General features: G+C 40.2%; 1 protein-coding gene across 1 annotated transcript; it reads left to right on the top strand.

Annotated features, from left to right (window-relative positions):
* Window positions 1-3,773: 3,773 nt before the first annotated feature.
* On the top strand, window positions 3,774-13,461 carry csf2rb (colony stimulating factor 2 receptor subunit beta). Its single transcript, XM_042391652.1, has 15 exons — window positions 3,774-4,254; window positions 7,232-7,426; window positions 7,709-7,832; window positions 7,941-8,116; window positions 8,257-8,411; window positions 8,688-8,832; window positions 9,115-9,247; window positions 9,427-9,581; window positions 10,000-10,133; window positions 10,547-10,730; window positions 10,831-10,927; window positions 11,121-11,187; window positions 11,322-11,401; window positions 11,661-11,823; window positions 11,986-13,461. Exons 2-15 carry the CDS (start codon window positions 7,240-7,242, stop codon window positions 12,403-12,405), a joined length of 2,220 nt encoding a protein of 739 aa, XP_042247586.1. The 5' UTR covers window positions 3,774-4,254; window positions 7,232-7,239; the 3' UTR covers window positions 12,406-13,461.
* Window positions 13,462-16,135: the final 2,674 nt, after the last annotated feature.

Genomic DNA, 16,135 nt, shown 5'->3' with positions numbered 1-16,135 from the left:
GAAATGTTCAGAAATAATAAAGGGTGTCAAATAGCTTTAGTGGTGTCTCTCACTAAGAGACTAAGTCACACCAGCACCACTGCCAGTATCAGAACAGGAGAGTAGATACAGTACCCATCTGGTTTTCAGCAACATCGTCAAAATCATAGTTGTGGAAAGGAAAGGTGGGCACTGTTATACAGTATACAGTTGTGGTTTAAGTCATACTCTCCTCCTGCTGACTCTGCAAACTGCCAACTTAAGGTTTTCAAATGTAAACATCAGAGTTAACATTAAGGAAAAGGTGGAGGGGACAAACAACTACAATCCCGACAACAAAGACAAGCAAGACCATCTCTGCTTCCATCTCAACATCAGAGGAAACACTGAGGTAAATGTGGAGAGAATAAACACCGGCTGCAATCCTGGTCCCATGCAGGCATCTTGCCAGGCATGCCAGGCATCTTGCTAGCCAATGTACAGGTGTTGGATAAAAGACTGGACAACCTCCATGCCAGCATTAGTTCCCAATGGAATATCAGGAACTGTAATGTCCTATTTTTCACCTAAACTTGGCTAAATCCTGGAATGCCAGACAGCGCCATTCAGCGCCGATCTGACAGAACAGAGGACTCTGGCAAGAAAAAAGGAGGAGGCGTATGCTTTATGCTATCCTGTTCATGCTCACCTGATCTGGAGTTACTGGAGATACTGGACTTCCTACCAAGGGAATTTAAATCTGTCATTATCACAGCGGTCTACATCCCACCACAGACGAGTACAGAGGCTGCCCTGTGGGATCTTTGCAAAGACTTGAATTGCTCACAGACCGGTAATCCTGATGGTGCACTCATTGTTGCTGTCAATCAGGCTAACCTTAAGAAGGTTATGCCTGACTTCCATCAACATATTGACTGCACCACAAGGGGAATAAACACTCTGAATCACTGCCGCACACCATTCAAAAACAGCTACAGAGCAGGGTCTCAATCTCGCGGCCCGCGGGCTGATATTTTGTGGCCCCCCACCTTGATATGAAAGTTTAACGTTAGTTAGAGTTAGAGTTTTATATGAATGGCACTTTACTGTGTTGCGTGTGGAAGGTCCCTTTATTGCACAAGCTGGCGCTGAACGAACCTGCCAATCACAGGGGTATATGGCTGTTTCATAACAACTATGCTATTTATACAGGAAGAATGTGCGCTGAGAATGTGCGCACCCCACGATAGATTTTGTCGTTATTTTTGCTACACAGCTTTCAGTAGAATTCAAAGGTGAATTATTAAACCTTATTAAAGCATCGTTCTGTTTATTTCAGCATCATCTCTCTGTTAACGATCACTTCATTTTGTTTTGAAGCACTTTGTAAAGTCCGTTTCAACACGAGCTCTATCAATAAATCATTTATCATTCTTCTGATGTTTAATAATGATGACTGACAATTTACAGTGGTGACGATTTGCAGAAAAAATGTAATGATTAGGGGTAAAGTCATTTCAAATATCCACAGCAGCCGTGCGTAAAGATCAGCTGTTGGAGAGCCTTTGCGTAATTCTCACTGCGGTCTGATGAGCGGAACAGACACAACTGTTGACGTACAAACGGAGGTTCAAAGACCTTTACATCCATTTGTGGCTCACTGTGACAGTAAATGAGGCTCGTGCATGTGATTCCACAGTGTGTGACATTAAAAAAAACAGAACTAGGTGTATCTGCGTCTTTCTAAGTCTGGCAGATAATAATGTATGTGCATATTTCTGTCACATAATGCCACGTTGTGAGGTGAATTAAAAGTTAATATATACGTTTTCATAAACACACACTTATGTTTATCCGACAGAGATCATAAATACGGAGTGTAACAAAACACCGTACAGCTGATGCTGCTGTGCCACACGTCATATTTGATTTGACAACGCCGCTAGCTTCGCAGCGCCCGCTGCATCCATGGAGTTATTATAGAAAATAAAAGCCAATAAATAACGCCTCCATGGCTGCATCCCATGGTTTGCAGCCATGGAGGTGCAAACCATGGGATAATGGTGTCCTACTGTCCCGGCTTCATATTCTCCACGTTTGCTCTGCAATGATGTGACATTCACGGACAAATTATTTGAAAAAATATTTTGGGTGAATGGAATATACTGAATCATTTGCGGAAAGAGATTTATTCCTCAAAACATTTTACTCCATAGTAATTGCCTTGCACAATAAACATTATAAAGATATTTTTTATGATGCCATTTGTTTCACTCGTTTCTATGACGACGTTTACAACAACAAAAGCATGCGCCTGCTAAGGTTTTTTTGTGGAATATGTAATGCGGCCCAGCCTCACCCAGACTCTGCCTCCAGCGGCCCCCAGGTAATTTGAGTTTGAGACCCCTGGCTACCCGTGTTCGGGAAGAGTGACCGTGTGGCCATCTTGCTGTCGTTAAGGTATGTAAGCAAACTACAACACATGCCCCCAGTGATGCAAGATGGCAATAAATGGTCTGTGGTGGATTTTCTGTAATTTGTGAAACAACAGAAGGTATTGTACCCAAAACTACAGTTAAATCATAATCACAACCAGAAACCATGGATTGCCAGAACCATCTGGCATGCCATAAACACACACACTGCAGCCTACAGCTTAGGGCTGGAGTCTGGAAAAATGGACGATTATAAAGTAGCAGCCTACAATGTAAGAAGAGCAGTGAAATAAGCAAAAAGGGACAACGGGAAGAAAGTGGAACTACAATTCCAGGAGGGCAATCCCAGAAGCATGTGGTCTAAGAACTATGATAGATTACAAGCCCCCTCCCTCCCCCCAGGCCATCATGCCCACATGCTTCAAACAGTCCACCATCATTTCAAGACCAGACCAGCCGGCCTGAATGACTAGCGCCCAGCATCACTTACCTTTGGAGTGATGAAGTGCTTTGAACGGCTGGTCAAAGATTACATCTGCTTCTCACTACCCAGCATGCTAGACTCACTACAGTTTGCCTATCGTCCCAACCAATCAACAGAAGACACTATGTAGGAGACACTGAGAAGGGAACTATGTGAGATTACTGTTCATTGAGCACAGTTCAGCATTTAACACCATAGTTCCCTCCATCCCCCATATATATGATCTTTTGAACTTTTGGACTTTTGTCTCCATCACCTTCAGATCACTGACATATTATCTTATATATATATATATATATATATATATATATATATATATATATATATATACACACACACACACACACACACACACACACACATATATATATATATATATATATATATTATCTGATGTAGTAAATTCTTTGACTACCCTCTCTAGTTTAAAATGAGTTATCTAGTCTAATCTAATCTAATCTAATCACTTGCGTTTTACTCTCAAAATTGTTCACTTCACTGCCACAGAGTTGTGAAACTGTTCCCCCTCAAAAAAGTGGGTGCAGCACGTGCCTCTGCACTAAACCATCACACTCTGAAGTTTTGTTCATTACACCCACCTTTGATTGGCAGCAGTGCAGTCAGGCCAGCTCTGTGAGGCACTTAAAGTCACTTGTCGGAAAATGTAATTAGCAATAGACAAGACAGTTTAAGGGAAAGTATATATATTGTGCAACAATATAAATTAAAACAAACGTATGTACTATCCTGAAAGTGCTATCAGAATGAGCACTAAATAAAGGTTTCAGTTGCAAGTGGCTTAGCAACAGGAAAGGAAAAGTGTAACTGCGCTGTTATCTCAAAGCATGTGGTAGATTAACCACTGATACTTGTATCTAGTTGGCATATCTTGAGGAGACAATGTCATGAAACCAAAATATGTATCCTCAGTTAGACCAGAATACAACATTTAAATAGGAAACACAAAAACGTAATGTGAAAAACTCTTCTGGGGTTACATTTCAGGCTAATCATATATGTGTATTTTTGCATTTTGTAGGCTTTTAGATGATTCCTCATTAGCTGTATTTCCACAATAATTTGAGTTTTTAAATTAACTTTGGCAACCAGTAATAAAGGCTGCATGATAAGAGCAAGTAATGCTAAGGGATGGTGGCATTTTGGAAGCTGTAAATTAAAACAGCTGAGCATGCATTCAAGAGAAACTGACATAAATTGTCACCATGGACAGAAAGGGGAAATTAAACTCGTCACGGAGGAAACTCCCACAGTTCTCGACAGTGTTCATGAGGAGCTGGTTGACAAGAAGGAAGCAATGGTGACAGACAGGCACACTGACAAAGGAAAATGTGTAAAAATCTTCATGTACCATGTAAGGTAGGTGATCTAGGAGATGTACCTCAAGTGATTTGTGGATGGTTGAGTAAGTGTGGGCTTGTGTGTGCTCTGCTGTATGTACTTTAACTGTGTTTAATTTGAACTTTTCATTTCCCAGCTTCATAATGACTTTATGCTGTAAAAATAAAGTGATATTCATGTCAGTTCAGCGCTAATTTCCCTTGATGATATCAGGATACAATCATTTTATCTGAAAGTAGTACGTCAAAGGCAACTGGACTTGCTGTTTGGTCTTCATTAGAGTGTGTAAGGCCTTTTGAATCAGTTGTGAAATGTGTTGAGTGACACAAATTCTTTCGTGTTGATCCTGTGACTGATATATGAGCTGGATTACTGTGAATTCTCAGCAACAGACAAGAAGTGTGTAAGTTAGGGAAGTTGACTTGGACAATGCACTGAAAGAAATGTAAAAATGGATGATATAATCCAAACATCACCAAGAAAAAACACACAGCTATATAAGTAAATAGTAATGGATTTGTTCAGTGGCTGTTCAAAAAGTGCCTGTTCGGAGCGGACTGATTGCTTGACCTCTGGTATTGCTGCTTCAGCGCACAAAAAACTTAATGCTGTTGAAGTGAGGTGTGAATGAATACGAACAACAGGAAAGAAACTAACATTCTATTATACACAGATTTTAAGTACTGTAATAGTGAATCTTTTCTCATTTCAAGTATAGCTAGGGCTGCATTTAAAAATAAAATACATAACAGTGAGCTGGGTGAAAAAATGTGTATCCTGAAATCAAGTGGATCGATCGCATTGGGCTCTTAGATAATTTATGTTCTGTGGTTTCAGTTCAGATCTTTTGAGTGGGTATGTTTGCTCAAAAGATGTGCACTTATATGAGACATATGAACTGCCTGTGGGAAGTAGCCTAAGAGTCTGTCCATTCTTGATTAAAAGCCATGTTTTCGCTGTCTACTCTGCTCTTTTTAGAGCACATCATGTGAAAAAACTTCTCTGACTTGCTCTACAGCTCTGATCACCAGCTGTGCTCATGCTTATGGTTATTATTATGGTGTACAAAAAAAGAGAAGCATAAATATATTTTTTGGTGAAAATGACTCATGCAGGGATTAGTCATTTCCAATTAGGCCCTATGCAATTTCCAAATCATCAAATTTTATCCCGAATAAGAATATCCACTCATACTAATCCACATTCATTTCCACATTCAGAGAAATGCTCCACCTCAGCGAGGACGGTCACCATTTCAACACCCTGTTCTTTCCTTACTCTTGCACAGCATAGTCCTTTTATAAATATTAAATGTCTCACATTTCCAAATTGCACCAAATTCGACACTGTACGTCCTTGGGTCCTAAGCAGATCAACCCCTAAGTGTGAAGTCGATTGGATGAACAGTTGTGGAGAAACACGAAGGACATACAGAGGGACAGAGAGAGATACACAGGGTCCTTCCTTTATAGTTAGATTTGCAGGTTGTCTGTGTATGTGCATAGTTTGGGTTAATCTCCATTGTGTCTAATTTTACCCGGCTGACAGTTTCATGTCAGCATCACCATTAAAACTGCCGCTTTGTTCTTTGTGTGACCTGCTGCACCACAGGCAAGAAAAGGTTGAAAAGTTTATTTGGTGTGAAAGTCATTGTTGGATTTGCACATCCTCCTGATGGGGGGATTCCCCAACCTTCTACTGTAAACAGCATCAAGAAACACAGAGGGGGGAGGTCTGTTACACCTGATTGAACCTTAAAATCCCCCCTTTGGTTTATCTTTTTTTAACGGCGCTGAAATTATTACAGCTACCTTTTTATTTTGTTTTCTTTTGTTTTCTTTTCTCCCCTTTCTTTATTCCTCAGTCAATTTGAATATGTTCTAAAAACTGTGAAAAGGGCTAAACACTAAGGTTTACACAAGTTATGCGACAAAAATATTTTAAATTTTATTATTTGTATTTATTTGTCTAAGATCCACATCGTTATATTTGCAATATAAATCAAATATATTAATGTATTATTGTAGGAGGATTATTTTTATGAGGAAGCTGAAATGATTACAATAAATCAGTAATTAAACATGTCACTGACAAATATGTTTCCAACATTTCTTAGGCTTTGCGCTGTAGTTATCATTAATTACCCTTCAGAATTGTAGAACTTGTTTAATACATTTTAAAAAGTATTATAGTAAACAAAACTAATAATGATAGTTTGTGAATTTTAGGGTGAATTTTAAGGATTAAAGTCATTGTCTTTAATGTGTGGGCCACTTATGGAGGCTTTTGGGTACAAACAATCACATTTTAAAGAAAATGAAATACATACAAAAACAACCTAAAAATAAACTAGTCATGTATAACTTCCTGAAAATTGAATTTGCATTATAGTTCAGTAGATAAATGGATTTCTAAATGCTTTGTGGCCCATGAAATTGAGCAAAAGTGAAAGAACTTTCATAGTATGTTTTCATATATGTTACACCGTATCAGCACTCTTTCAGATTTAACCTTTTGTAACTTAGTCTAGTTAGTTTGAGGATCACTCTGTCCCCTGATACACAAATATTTTTGCAACACAAAATTTCAAAATGCCTTTTTCTTCTTAGATATTCAGCCATTTTAAAGATGTAAACATTTTTTGCAGGTAGTCTGCTTATTAACAGACAAGCGTCAGACTGGAGATTCGAACTGAGTGGTAAAACCACTCATCTGTGTCACCAGTGTTTGCTATTTTACCTTAATGTGTACGATCCCCAGTGGCAGCATGTGTTTTCTTTTTTTATCAGGGTCTATCACATGTGACAGAGAGAGATAAGAGGCAGGCGGATGTGTGGTGACATCCCACAACAAGCATATACTCAAAGCGGAAGTGAGCACTGGCAGTGTGGTCATGACTCATTTCTTCATTATTTCTAGTAAATGAGCTAATCCTCTCTCTCATTCTGTCTCTCTCTCTTCTCTATATACACCCTACTCTTCCTGTCATCTACAGACTTCTTGATGATGTGGATACACAGAGTTAAGAGTTTCCTGAGATCAATTCAGAAAAAGGGGCTCCAATTGCCCTATCTGTCCACAGGAATGATGGCTCTCTTCTGGGTCATGCTTTGGTCAACGCTCCCTCATCTTGCTCTTCTCTCTGATCCGGATCGTTGTACCATCCCTGAGATAAACAGCCCACAGACCGGTAAGTCTGTGCAGTATTCACCTGACAAATTATACACCAGGTTTTAGAATCTAATTGAATCCTCTACTTTCATTTGTAATATTTTGTTGGCTCAGTTATACAATTTCTAAATAAAAAATGAGGAAAACAACATCAACATGAATGAATGTGGCCACTATGACATTGCATTATTATAAGAGATAGTTAAAGTATAGATTCAGCACAAAATAATAACCATTAAATGCAGTTTAGCACGTAAACTGACCAGTTACCTGAAACCAAAATGTCTCCCTCCCTACCCAGTGTCTTCAGTGCTGGATTCCTTAGAGTGCCATAACGACTACATGTCGTACGTCCAGTGCGAGTGGAAGGAAGCACCACACATAAACACACCACTGCAGCTCTTCTTCAAGACAGCATCGGAAAGGTAAGAACAGTTTAGAAGAGCAAGGTGAAGAGGAGGTTTAGCACAGAGGATTAGTCAATCTGGAGCCAAGGTTTTCTGTCCCACCGCTTTGCATCCATGTCCTTGCAGCGTGCCGTGTGAGCCTTACGGTGATGCAGTCCAGGATGCAGATGACCACAGAATTGTCAAGTGCAGATTTGAAGATGAAGTGTTTGTTGTCGCCAGCAAGCACACCGTCTTCTTCAACAAGACGCTGGCCCCCTGCTCGTCTGTCCCACACAAGCTTCTGCATCTCTCACAGCACTGTGAGTTAACATGACATCTGTCAATAATAACAGTCACATTTGCTGTGATAATTATATAAATAAATCATGTAATTGAGTACAAATGTATACATTTTGTATGGTAATAATATTAGTTGGATTTTTGTGTTTGTGTTGTACAGTGAGAGCGCGCCCACCAGTGGATCTGTCCATGCACGATTCAGGTGATGGAGACTGGCAGCTCATATGGTTCAGCCCCTACCCTTCCTCCTCCTCCTTGAGCAAAAACCTCAAATACCAGCTCAGCTACAGGCCAGACAGACATGCCTCCTGGACTGTAAGCATCAAACATGCAAAATCTGCTACCCAGCTTTTAGCCAAATGACAATGAAAAATATTGTTTTTGAAATCATGGAGTCAGTTTTGAAAGGTTTTGAGAATCCCAAAGTTTTGCAGGCCTGTTAAGCACTTGTAGCTGGCTGCTAATCCAGTTTGATGTTAAATGAGTGTCTTTAATTCTACATCTATCACCACACACTGAATGCAGATACAATAACTGTACTGTACCAAATATCTCTTTGTAAACCAGGACTCAACCTCTCTCTCTCTGCAGATTAAGGATGTCACAAGTACCAATATGACACTGGAGAAGCAATCATTGCTTCCAGGTTGCAGGTATGAAGCCAGGGTGAGGGCCCAGGCCAGCGTGGGTCAGTGGAGTGACTGGAGTTCCGTGGTGACCTGGCAGACTGAAGAAGGTGAATCAAAAAATGCAACCCACCCACAAAATTGTGAAGCATTTCCAGTATGTGTGGGGGACTGAGCTTTAACTTTGACATTTCTGACTGAGTAAACCATTTGGCTTGCATATTTAATGTCCTGTACTGAAATCCCTCTCTTCTGATAGAGAACCTGCTCCTTATCTTCTCCCCTCACATTTCTAATCTTCTCCCTCCGTCCATTTTCATGGGAGCCCAGAAAATGTCTGGAGCTTTGCTGCTGTTGTTATTAACTCTCTCTCTCTCTCTCTCTCTCTCTAGCTGTAGATGCTGTTTCCAGTTTGCATTGTGTGCTGGATGGAGAGAAGGAGGTGATGTGTAGCTGGGAGGTGAGCGAAGAGCTGACTCACTTCATTACCTACCAGCTGGCCTGTCGACACAATCATTCTGCACCGTAAGTCTAGCTGCATATGTGTGTGCGTGTGCGCGCTGGAGGTCATGTTTACATGTACAGTATGTGTGGTGCAAAGCTGTTCTTGACAACACCACCTGGGTGAGGTTTAACAATCTACATCAATTTGTTCAGTCATTTGACCATTCCTCTCCTCTCCTTCTTGTAATCCTTGCCTCCAGGTCTAAGGGATGCTGTGTGAACCAAACAGTAACTCGTGACCTCAGTGGGTCGGTGCTGAGGTACAGCTGCTCACTGAATGTCACAGACCCTGCACATCTGCTGCTGGAGCTTATACCGACACGCAATGCCAAGACTTTTAATACCAGGCAACACAGTGAGTGGACAACACGAGAGAGAGGACACAACATTAGACAGAGAATGACTGTGGAGAGGTGGAGGGGCGGTGGGGGGGGGGGGGGGGGGGGGGGTAAGAGATAATGTGTCCCACCAAAAAAAGCACACAATAAAACTGCAGGAGCTATAAAAAGGAGCTGCGCTGAATAGAAGTACTGGGATGTGATTGAGGGCCCCCACCTAGTGTTTGAATGGCACAACTGCACCCTATCCATGTTTGCTTATTAACAGTCCATAAGATAAGATAAGATGTTACAGTGGAAATTATGGTGATATATCTGCTCAATATATATGGAGTAATATAAAACTTTTTAAAACTTTTTAAAAACTACACAAAAAAAGATTAATAAACTTTTTCAGCATGACTAATCTCCTCAATCTAATCTCTTTGTGCACAGTTCGTCCCAACCCACCACAGCAGGTAAAGGTGAAGGAGGATGACTGGAACTGGATCGTGGAATGGACTCTACCGAGAAAATCTCGTTTTCTCAGTCTGTATTATCAGGTGTGCTATAACATGACACAGCATCAGGTGAGAAACTTTAATACAAATGTTGTTTTTCTGTCCAATTGTGAAATCTTTTCAATAACCCTGAAACTTATTTAGTAATTAGTAAAGTAACTTAAAAGTCATATTCGTTTAAAATAGTTTGTGATGTGTATCGTATTTCATTTGTAGCTGTTTAACATACAGGAACTCTATAACATGTTCATATCTTAATGGGCTGTTTCCTTGATGTATTTATGAGCTCATCATTCAAAAGTTTCATTGTAAAAAAGGGACATTAAGCTCTGCAGTCCATCTAAGTTTTGCTGTATACTTTATAAGTCATAAGAGTTGATTCTAACGTTACATTTATACTTGGTGCATCTATGCCTCAAAAAGCAGAAAAATAGACACAAAGTGGCAAAAAATAATGATTTTTATTTGAATTCCTCCATCAGGATTCTTGCATCCCGATGAACATTACAGATAGCTCCACATCCCTGACCATCCCTAAGGCGTGTCTGGCCTCGTCCCAGCAATACCAGGTCAAGGTCAGGTCTCTGGTCCGCCCAGGAAGTGGTTCAGAATACGAGGGAACCCCCTCTACCTGGACCGACCCAGTGGACTGGACCACGCATGCAGGTACTGCATAGTAGCAGCATGCACACAAATACAGGCATTGCTTACTCAGTCATCATAAATGTTATCATCATCATTCCTTCTGTCTTGCATCCCATGACAGCCAGCCAGTCCGTCACCAACTTAATCTATTTCTTCATCGGTGTGTTTGTGATCACAGTCTTCTGCACACTCTACTACACCATTCCAGCTTGTCAAAGGTGCATTATTCACACTCACTTTATTCATTTTTATACACTTGACTACTTCCTTTATGGTTGTCAAGCCAGTAAGTAAAAAACTGGTTAAATGTAAAGGTAAATTGTTCATGTGCTTCATTTTCATGTTTTCAAGTGTGTATTTTTCACTTTAATGTAAATGTAACTCTGTACATGGTGTATTTTGAACAAATAGGAGAGTAGTTGTGTGGGTGGAGTCAGTTCCTTCTCCAGGCAAAAGCAAAATCCTTTCTGAGATCAAGGTGAGACTGGATAATTCTTCTGTTTGTCTGACTGAATTATTTCTTTCTATTTCTGCTGTAAATTATTCAACATATTAGTGTTTTTCTGATTGTAGTTTGTTATGTATAAACCATTACATGTTTTTGTGATCCAGTCTGCCACCAGCCGGAGCCTCATGCAGAGTGAGAACACTTACATCTGCAAAGTGCTGAACTTGGACAGCTTATCTACATGGTAATACGTTGCACACTTGACATTTCCTGACAGATAACAATTCTTCTATCATAGAAGAAAACACATGAGTGATGCTCTACAGCTGCTGCACATCCGACAGAGAATGTGTGGAATACAGCAATAATAATTCAGGATAGACTCATTTGTGGCCAATCACCTGGCATATCTCCTGAGACATGGATATAAAATGACAAGGGTTGATGCATGAATCAATAAATTATTGACACAAACACTTTCTGCTCTCTCTCTCTCCTTGCAGCTCCTCAGACACTTCGCTGTGGCCAATCAAGGACACTGACAAAAAGCATTTGGAGCAGTACAGGGACTGCTGGAACTGTGATAACCTGCTCTCCCCTGCTGAGAAGGTTAATGGATCTGACACATCTTCCATGAGCTTCAGCGGGCCATATATCTTCTGTCAGGTCAGTTATAGTCATTTGTCAGGTATCCAGGTGCAGAGTATTTCTCAGGCACTCAGCATAAATCAAAAGACAAGGAAAGACATTAATCTCTACATTTAAATGAATAAGAACAAAAACCATTAAATGTCATACTGAGTAACATTGTATCTATCTGACATGCAGACACCAGAGTCAAAGTGCAACTCAGTGGAGGACAAGTGTGAAGAGAAATGGGAGAAAAAGGAAGAAATCTCATCACATGACACTGCATCTGCTTCCCCTGAGAATTTTACTCTTTATGGCGAAGGTTATGTGTGTCTGCCCAACCGCAGCGCCTCCAGGTCCACACAGGATCTGGTATCTCACAGCGATGCCAACACAAGCACACACAGGCATGACAACGCTGAGCAGGACCAACAGTGTCCAGATAACACACCAAAGTTGGATAAGGTGGACATCCAGCCGGGCCTCAATGAGCCCACCAGCTGCCACCAGCCTCCAGCCTACACCTCAGGACCTTTCACCCCCTGGCCTCAAGGGGGTACAGTACAGGCCTCAGGGTACTGCCTGCTCCCCACAGACCTCAAGAAAGCAGCACAGTAACATGCAATATGCAAGGGAAGAGCATATCAAAGAGGACCCATGGAGCTTTTTCTTTTTTTCACAACCATTCTACTTTATCTCAAACTATTTATGCTTTCTTGTTACATACATATATACATATATTAATCAATGGGTTGTTACACGCTAGAGATGACTTTTTCAGAATCCCTTTATCGTGTCTGACCTAACACCAGGTCATACGTCTGACCAATGGAGGGCAATAGTGAGCTGAGCCTGTGAATACCACTGTCTCTGGTGCCACTGTAGATGGACTGGTGGAGATGGAGATAGATTTCAGTGCAGCACACAAAACAGTTCTTTCTGTCTGAACTTCCTTATGCATACTGGGTCAGGATGAAATAACAGGATCACCTTACAGTCTAATATAATCCAACACAACAGCCCTGCAAAAAATATTTTTCATAAATGTTTCATTTTTTTTTGTTGAAATTGTGTCAGAGACATTAATTCAAAACTTTCCAGAAAATGAGGATCATGTACAGAATTTCTACATTTCCCTACTATGTAAGTTGTTTCACATTTACTGCACCCAACCACACACTCTCAAGAACTGTTTTGAAATCTTGTATTTTTTTATCACTTCCTTAGAATTTCCCTTCTCTGTCTTGCACAGCCGAGGCAAAAGTTACGTTAACTGCGTTTCATGGGAAAAGCTTGTATGTTTGCTGACTGCCATGTTCACTGCAGTCATGTAGCTATGCGTGTTTGCACAACGGTGTGTGAATTTGGACCTTGTTGCCAATGTTGTAGCCTAAGTGTTGCTGAATGTATATATACAGTATGTTATCTACTTTGTGATGTGCTGTTATTGCTGTGTTCAGTGGCACCAGTAATGTAACTGCATACAAGTTCTTAGCCAACAACTGAGGCCTGCAGAGACACTTGAAATGGAATAAGAAAGTACTAGAAATATGTTAAGGATAATTTTATATGAAATATGCCGCCTTCTTCAGGTGTATTTTAGGCCTATTTTTATGTCAGTAAAAGATCATTAATTAGTAAGCTTGGTTCTCAATGTTTGCTGCACTTTTGTATTGTGATAGTGATTTAATAGTAAAATATATCCTATGTTTTAAGACCTTTGTTTCGTTTGGATTTTTTACAGTCCATAACTTACTAAATTCAGTGTTACAGTTTTGCTATGTGTCTGTCTGTCAAAATACTTTTTAAAAAAAACAAAACTACTTGTTAATTTACATTACATTTTATATTGAAATCAATATAACAAATGAATGTACAATTTGATACATTATAAGTATGTTAAAATTGCAAGAATTCAATATGAGTCAAAGCTGAGATGGCAGCTACTGAAATTTGTTGAGCTTGCTCCATTTAGCAGGAGTTTAGCTGGGTTAGTTTCTCCATCATTATTGAATTTAGTTAGTTTAGTTTTTTAGTTTTAGCTAGGGCTAGCCGTGGCTACCCTGCCAGCTAGATGGCCTACTTCTCTTGGTTTAGCTCTGTAGTTGTCTTCAGGGATTAACGTTCTCAGGCACCATTCCTGATTTCAGGCATAGAGCAGTTTTAAATTCATATACTTCATTCAATACGTTGTACACATTTCCTCCTGGACAACTTTTCAGGCTCACAAATATTTTCTTGCTTTAATCTCTGTGTCTTTCTATCTCAGACAATGCAGCAAAGTGACAGCAGTTAACTACAGATCCAATTACTGTGATGTGGCTTGGTTTTTATCTATATTTTGTTCTTACTGCATATTTAAAAAGAAATTTCTGTTGCATAATATTTCTTCATGAAACAGACCTTAATCCAATTTTGACCAAATGTGTGGTTACTGAATTTTGCGTTTGCAGGGCAAAACTGTCACTTCTGTCTTTGGACATGACAACATATTAGCACATTGGCACATTAACTCTGTCTTTCTGTCTCTTTCTCTAATACACAAAAATCTACACAAATACTGGGAGGTACAGGAGAAAGATCTATAACAAACTCACGACTTACAAAATGGTGCTTGAGTCTCACTTCCTTATCTTCTGCTAAATCAGTTTTTGTCCACATGGATAGATTCTTTGTGTCTGACCGACATTTTTTGTTCTTAACCTCACACATTCTTGTTAACCTGGTGTTTTCAGATTGGATATTTATATAGTCATTTTGCAGCTGAATTCCAGATCAGAAGGTGGATATCACTCTGTCTGCAGCACAATGTATAACCAGAGTAGCTCTCACTTTCTCTAACCTACTCACACACACACACATACAGAAATTCACATTGTTATCTAATTTATTGCTCTGTTTATCTGAACATCTGTCTAGCCTGACTGGATTATGCAGAGTATTCAGGGTCTCTTAGTTTCTGGAAGCACATGTGAGTGTGCATATGCATACGTACAGCTTTTTATGTATGAGATTGCACCACAATATATTTTTAACATATTTATTATCATGAACATATTGTGCTTTAGCAATGCATATGTCTTTCTTGTCTCTGCAAACAGAACACAATGCTGGAATTCCAGGCATGCTGATATCGACTTCCTGTGTTTTCAGCCCATCGCTAGGTACAACTTCCTGTCTGATGAGGTTTGAGGAGCAGTTTGACACACACCAACTGAGTCATGATGCCCGCTAAGACACTAACGGGCTCATTTACTTGGCCTTGACCATGGTGGTGGAGGGGAAGGGGAAGGTGATTTGAGGTGTTTTCCCAGCATTCCCGGCTTTTTCAGATGCTCAGACCCCCAAAAAACAGTGACATTCCTCAGTCTCACAGTCACCGTTAGAGGACTATTGTTCCCCCCGACTGACTGACTGACTGATACCTATACTCATCAGCAGGGTGAATAAAGGGGATAGGTAAAGGACAAAGGTGGGTGTTGATGGAAAGACCAGCGTTAGTGTGCATGTGCTGGATGAGGGGTGGTCATCCGTGTACAGCATGTCCCTGTCCTTTGTCGTACATAAAAACAGGAAAATAAAAGTGCTGGAAGGTGTAGGGAGTGCGTGGCGCCACACGGATGCTTGTGTAACCTCCTGTTCAAAGGCCTCCTGTTTCCTTACGAATATACATCAGGGAATCCAGGCCACACTGAAACCCAGACGATCATAGCAAAGACATGTCTTCTCCGGAGTAGATAGAGAGATAGAAGCGTTATGTCAGGGCAAAACAATATCACACTGTTGTTGTGTGGTTTTTTGTCTTTGTCTTTTTTGTTTCTGTTGGTGCATTTTTTTTATCACTGACCCAGTTGTGTAGTGGAGGGTATACACAGGTATACAGAACATACCCACCTCTTTTTCTGACAATTTACAGTATATCCATCTACCAGCCAAAGAGCCATTGAAATATAAAGGAGAGTATATCCGCTTTCTCCTTCGTGATCTACCCATCTACCTAATAGTATACCCACCTCATCAACTGTAACTAAAGCCCTGCACTGACTGTAAGATGAAAGACTAAATGAAAGTGATTATGATACAAAGTTGGGAAGACACAGGTGAAAACAACCTTACTGCATGATGCCTCTATGTGCCAACACATGTTAACACATCATTTTTTAATTTGGTGGTTTATCCTCTAAAAGCTTGAAATGCGCCGTGAAAACCATGAAATTTTTATAAATAAATGCAACAATGAATGCATCAAAACTCTTTCTTGCCTCGGCTGTGGTGTCTTTAATTCCTACTTGTCGACCAAAGCCTGTTTTTAATACCACAGATGAATGAAAACCATCCCACGATCCAC

Source organism: Thunnus maccoyii, chromosome 18 (genome assembly GCF_910596095.1).
Source record: "Thunnus maccoyii chromosome 18, fThuMac1.1, whole genome shotgun sequence".
NCBI lineage: Eukaryota > Metazoa > Chordata > Actinopteri > Scombriformes > Scombridae > Thunnus > Thunnus maccoyii.
This window is presented reverse-complemented; position numbering and strand designations above follow the sequence as displayed.

What these genes read in the sequence shown, in the direction of transcription:
- csf2rb (XM_042391652.1), top strand. Translation starts at nt 7,240, where the DNA reads ATGATGTGGATACACAGAGTTAAGAGTTTCCTGAGATCAATTCAGAAA. An exon ending in ATAACATGACACAGCATCAG is followed by an intron (nt 10,134 to 10,546) that starts GTGAGAAACTTT and finishes TTCCTCCATCAG; the next exon opens with GATTCTTGCATCCCGATGAA. An exon ending in ACCATTCCAGCTTGTCAAAG is followed by an intron (nt 10,928 to 11,120) that starts GTGCATTATTCA and finishes TTGAACAAATAG; the next exon opens with GAGAGTAGTTGTGTGGGTGG.